The sequence below is a fragment of the Marmota flaviventris genome, chromosome 7 (genome assembly GCF_047511675.1).
Source record: "Marmota flaviventris isolate mMarFla1 chromosome 7, mMarFla1.hap1, whole genome shotgun sequence".
NCBI lineage: Eukaryota > Metazoa > Chordata > Mammalia > Rodentia > Sciuridae > Marmota > Marmota flaviventris.
This window is the reverse complement of record NC_092504.1, coordinates 95,281,777-95,287,776: the sequence shown is the minus strand read 5'-3', so window position 1 is coordinate 95,287,776 and position 6,000 is coordinate 95,281,777. Positions and strand designations below refer to the sequence as shown.

General features: G+C 37.2%; 1 protein-coding gene across 3 annotated transcripts in view; it reads left to right on the top strand.

The window, feature by feature from the left end:
- Positions 1 to 389: 389 nt before the first annotated feature.
- Bank1 (B cell scaffold protein with ankyrin repeats 1) overlaps positions 390 to 6,000 on the top strand; it is a 290,834-nt gene continuing 285,223 nt past the window's right edge. Inside the window, exon 1 of one of the 3 annotated variants that reach the window (XM_071614504.1) lies at positions 390 to 605. In XM_071614504.1, coding sequence (XP_071470605.1) covers positions 536 to 605 — 70 coding nt within the window. In that variant the 5' untranslated portion in view covers positions 390 to 535. The remainder of the gene's footprint in view (positions 606 to 6,000) is intronic. The other 2 variants (XM_071614502.1, XM_071614505.1) reach the window with 2 other exon arrangements.

Here is a 6,000-nt window from a genome sequence, read left to right as displayed (position 1 = left end):
TTACAACATATGAACCTAATCCAGAAAGTCTGAATAAAATATTTTTTAAAATTACACGTATTTCTCTATTCCCCCTTTCCAACAAATGTCCACCTTATGCATCCCTCATTTCTTCCAGAAGTGGAGGTAATAATATGGAAGTTCTCCAATGCACAAGAAGAGCTAGAGCTACAGTCACAGATAACACAGGTAACATGAGCCTCAAGAGTCCTTAGGTGAAAAAAAAAAAAAGGTAAGAAAAATTGGCCCAGGAGTATCATGAGAAACCAAGGCAGTCTTCTGAAAACGGGATGAAAGAGCAAGCCCCTGAACGGTTTCACTTCCTCAGGGCACCCAGCAAAGCCCAGCCCTGGCCTGTGGCCTGAGCCCTGGCTGCGTTTCCGGGGACCTGGGCTACTGCCGCTGCGGGTGGGCAGCGGGCAGGGGAGGGGCGCGAAGCGAGACCTGAGCTCGCAGAGAGTGTCTCTCTGGCTTGGAGAGTCCAAACCGGGCCGTGCAGGCTGCGATCCCCAGATCTCTGGCTTCGTCGGCATCAATGCTGCCTGCAGTGTCCGGCCAGGGGGGCGGGAGCCGGGACCCGCCCGCCCCCGGCCTGGTGCCCCCAGGTGGGTGCTCTCGCGTTCGGAGGGGCTGGATGGGGGAGCGTCCGGGACGACTTTGGGTACTTTGCAGAGACTAAGGGGCACCCTTAGACAATAACTGCCCTCGGGCCACTGAGAACGTTCCCCGTTCCTCCCGTTACCGGGCAGCCAGGAGAGGTTCTTGTGTCCTCTGGCTTCTCAGTTGGGGAGTCTGCACCCAGCAGGTGGGAGCGCGCTTCCTGTTCTGCCCTGCGGGCAACCACTGGCATCTGCAACTTCTGAGGAGCTGAAACTTTGCAGAGCGTCCTGGACAGTGTCCTGGAATTTCTAAAATCTCTTTGCCACGTGTGTTAAAGTTCCATGCCATGCCATCTTAAAATTCTATGATCAGCAAAACCTCACGTTTGTAGCATCGCCCATTTACCTACAGTACCTTATAAATTCCAGCCAGGTAAATTGCCAAGATGCCCTGTGACTTGGCTCTCAGGTCCTTGTACATAGAACTTCTACCACCACTGTGCGGGCTACTAACTGGGTAAAAGACAGTCAATTTGGTTGACTATATAAATGGATTTACATTTTCAAATGGATGTTCAGCAATTGTATTCCTTTCTGAAATATTTTCTAATGCTTTCGCAAAGTGTACATTGATTATAAAAAGTGCTCAATATCGAAAGACTAAAAAAAATTCACTAGGGTGTTAATTATTGGAGATGTTCAGAGTGAGAAATGCAGCCTCTGAATGAAATTCTGTTAATTTGTTGAACAGGATTAAATTCCTTATCATTTACTCACATTTTTAAGTAATGTAACTTTGGCTTTAACTGCTTCTTCTTTTTGCTACTGTATATTTTAATACATTTGAAAGTTTGCTTTTCAGTTAAAATGGAAAATATATTTGTGGAAATGAAAAATGACACAAAAGGAATTAGAGCCCATGAAACCTGAAAATTTTAATATTTTAAACACTGGATATTGATGTTCTTGAGTACTGTGGTTAACATGAACTTCAGTAGAGCAAGCTTTGCTTAGCCTCTATAAATAAACCGACCACTCTTTTGAACCCTGAGTAGGTTACCTCTTTTGTAATTTCAGTTTAACAATTTGGTCAGTTAGAAGATGGCACAATTTGTTCTAAATTGAGCAGTTTTTCTAGAAAAGGGCTTTCATTTCACCTGATACTCAAGTAACCCTTCTAGACACTTGCTATTTAGAATAGCTTGAGAACTTTTATATTCTACTGATTATTCTTCTTCCTTTTCCCCATCTCCTTTGTTCCTTCTCAATTGATATTTATCACTTGTTTCAGTTACTTCCTTATTTGGTTAGGGGGAATGACACTTTTCTTGTAATGAGTAGCCTTTTGACACTAACCAATACCTACCTTATTTAAATGTGCAGTCTTCTAAGACAACTAGTTCCTAATAATTCCCCCTCCCCTTTTAAGGGAGAATTCTTCTGGGAGAACTCTTCCTCTCAGTGTAGACTTAAGTCTCATGTGGCAATCAGGGGTCAGTTAGTCCACTGACCTCATTTTAGAGAAAATAAAACTGAGATCCAGATAGGATTTTCTCACAAGGAGTAACAACTTAAAACTTTACCTTTTATCTCATCACAAGAGTAGTAATGAAAGTGTAAAGTGGGAAACATAGTTTCATGCCTTTGAAACCATATTTAGAGCAGTAAGTGGCTGACTCCTAGTGACCACATCTGTGTGAACTGCCATCAGAGAGCTCTATCAATTTGTACTGCAAAGATACAATAGGCAATATTAAAACACACTAAAGGTGAGGTACAATGGATGAAAACTCTGATTAGAATGTATTTCCTGGCTTATGTTTAATTAGATACTGTCCACTAAAAAGAGAGATTCTTCCTCTGTTTCATTGCAAAACCAATGATTTTTTAAACATTAATTTTAGGTGCTACCTTTATGAGGCGTAGGAGTTAATGTATTATTAGTAAAGTGCAGATTATTCCCTACCCCAATCTTTTTATATTTTTATTGGTATTATTTGATGCCTCAGATAAAAGTAAAATAAATGGTAACATTTTAAAAACAAAAAGCATGGAGTAGAACTAATATATATTCTGTCTTACTGTGTATTGGATGTTTATACCTAGCTTTTGAGGAATGTGGTTTGTCTAGGTCTCTCCTCTCCATCTTGACGTCCTTGAAGATTTGAGGCTTTTTGTTTTTACTTCCAATCTTCCAACATAGCCAAGATCATAGACTAGCCCTACTGAGGAAATACTCCACTTACCCTCTGGTGGCTGGCAAAAATGTTCTTTCCTTTGGTTAGCCTAGAAGGTTCTGACTAGGTCATTTCTGCTGACATTTTAAAAATAGAGAGAGATTATAGAGTATTTGCACTTTAAGATGGAACAATTCAGAAATATAATTGCTAAAAATTTCAGGCTTAAACCTCAGCATATCTGGTGTTAACTTGAGTTAACAGAGGGAATTTTACTGCATGGGTCTGAGGAGATATCACAGTGATTTGGCCCCAGCTAATGGTGGGCTCCAGATGTGACCAGCCTGGCCCAGGTCCAGCTTCAGTGCTTATCCACTCTATGATCTTAGGTAAATAACTACATCTGTCACCATCCCTGTTGTTTATTAAAAAGCAAAAATCTGGGTGATCAATAGCATATATTTGCATTTTTTTAAGGATTAAAAGAGAAAATATAGGTGAAGTCCTTTTCAGGGTGCCATCATAAAAAGTCATTGCTTCACACATATTATTATTTTAATTCTTAAGTCATTGGTCAATAGTGTCATACTACATATTAAAGGTAATGTTCTTACCAAGAAACTTCCTAATATTGGCCGAGACAACTTAATGAATGAAGCAATCAAGCTCCCACATCAAAGCATTGTAGGGGGTGTGACTTCCTGTATAAAGACACTGTCATATCCTTGGGGGAATGTGTACAGTTCTGAGAAGAAAAGGAATCCTCAATGAGAAAAACGAACGATAGAGTGATACGATTAAATATTGGAGGATTTAAGCTTCTTCAATTAAAGAGCATTTTCAGGAAAGAATAAAACAGGAATGTAATAGGACAAAATGAGGTCAGGATCTATTTTCCCATATCAAAGAGTATTAGTGTAATTCAATTTAGATAATATATAAATATTTGTGAAAAAAAATAAGTATTAAACAAAAATTATAGGATACTTCATAGTATGATATGAAGAATCTATTTTACCAAGATATCTACCACTGGATTAAAAAAAATATTGCACTCTAAAGTAAGGAGCATTATTCCTGTCAAATAGAAATCAAGTTTTTAAAGATTTAATGGCTGTTAAAGCTGGCCTTGGTGGCACACACCTGTAGTCCCAGTGACTTGGCAGGCTGACACAGGAAGCTTGCAAGTTCAAGGACAGACTCAGAAATTTAGCAAGACTATCAGAAATTTAGTGAGATCCTGACTCAAAATAAAAGAATAAAAGGAGCTGGGGATGTACTTCAGTTGTAAAGTACCCCTAGGTTCAATTCCTAGTAAAATAATAATAATAATAATAATAATAATAATAATAATAATAATGGCTTTTACCTAATGACCTATGTTACAGTCGATATTTTATTACCTTTATTTTCACAATTTACAAAATATCTTACAGTGATTTTGGTGACAAATATGAAATAGGATTAGGAAGGGCAAGCATTTACAGAGGTTATTATTTAGAATTACTATTATTTGCCTTGTAATTCTGTCTCTATTAAATAGTAAGAATGGAATACAAGTTTTACTACAGACATTAAGAGAGCCCAGGCGGTGAAAAATATCAGATATTGTGTGGAATTATTTCCCTCCTGGGTTTGTTTGTCACTTAGAGGAAAATAATGAGCTTTTTAGAAATTTCTTTGTCATTTCCAAGTTTTCTGCATTGGAGTAATTCAGAAAGATAGTTTCCCTTTGTAATCACGATAAGTAATTCCTCAATGACTTGTAGTCATTTATAAAATTTTCTTTGTATCAATTTTATTAAAATAAGTTATGTTTTATTATGTGGTATGTCATATTTTCCTTTCTTTTAAGCTGCTCTGCCATTTCTCCATATTAGCAATTTCCATTGCCTAATTTGTATATGTGCTGCAGATTATAAGGCCATATCACAAAATACAAGAACAGTTCCTGGCTTAAAATTCCTTTTACTTTATTCCTTCTCATTTTTCTCCATGTTCTCCTTCTCCCCTCCTGCTTCTCCTCTTTCTTTTCCTCCTCCTGTTCCTCTTCCTCCTTCTCCACCAACTTCTTTTTCTTTTGATCTAACAGACCTGAGAACAGAGGTCAAAATCAATATTCCCATTTCTTTTTAGCCATAGATGTGTCTTTATTCAGAGGAACAAAATAGTGTCAAGGCCACTTGAAATTCTGACCTTCTTTTAATAGTGATTATTTATTGTGTTTTTACTTTATGTGAACGAACATCATGTTACCTTGATAAGGGTGAACATCAGAAGAGTAGTTTCTATTCAGTATAAAAAATTCATTTTTCTGGGGGCTCAGGTTGTGGCTCAGTAGTAGAGTGATTGCATAGCACGTGTGAGGCCCTGGGTTCAATCCTCAGCACAATATTAAAATAAAGGTATTGTGTCCAATTACAACCAAAAAAATATATATTAAAAAAAGAAATTCATTTTTCAGTATAATTATATGAAAATATTTAATAATTTATTGTGTTCTTTCACCTATGAAAGTTTTCAGACTGGTGAAGTTGAAACTTCTAAGTCACCATGTTTTTTTTTTTAGGACACAATGAAGAAACACAAAGGTTTTAATTCTGCAAAATCACAGGAGTGACAACTATAGAATATGTCTTGTTAATGTGTGAAGAATCTACAAGGTTTATTCATTTTATTTGGGCTTAAGTACAGTTTATAATCTTAGGAGATAAATTCATTATTAGGTAACTATGGAAAAAGTGAGGTAAAATTGAGGCAAACATTTACTTTGGTTTTAATTTAATGAGATATTTCATTAATTCTCTCTTACCATTTTTCAATACATGCTTAGAACTTTCACATTCTGGGCATTTATCTGTAACTTAGAAATTGTTCCTTTACCACGTCCTGTCATTCCACACCCAAAAAGAATGTTAAATCATTCAGATTCCCAGAAATCGGCTTGGAGGCCGAGAATAGATGGTTGATTCAGAGACAACCAGGCCACTGACTGCTTAATGGCCAATGATGTGTAGTTGTTCTTCCGTAGATTCCTTGGCCTCAATGAAACTCTTCTTTCTTTTAAAAGAAGAGGGTAAGGGAATATCAAAGGACACAAGGAAATTTAGTGGTGATAAATATTTATTAGCCTCATTATGATGATGGCTTCACAGACATACATCTGTCAACGCTTAGCAAATTGTACGCTTTCAATATTTGCTAGTGATTATATGTCATTTTTA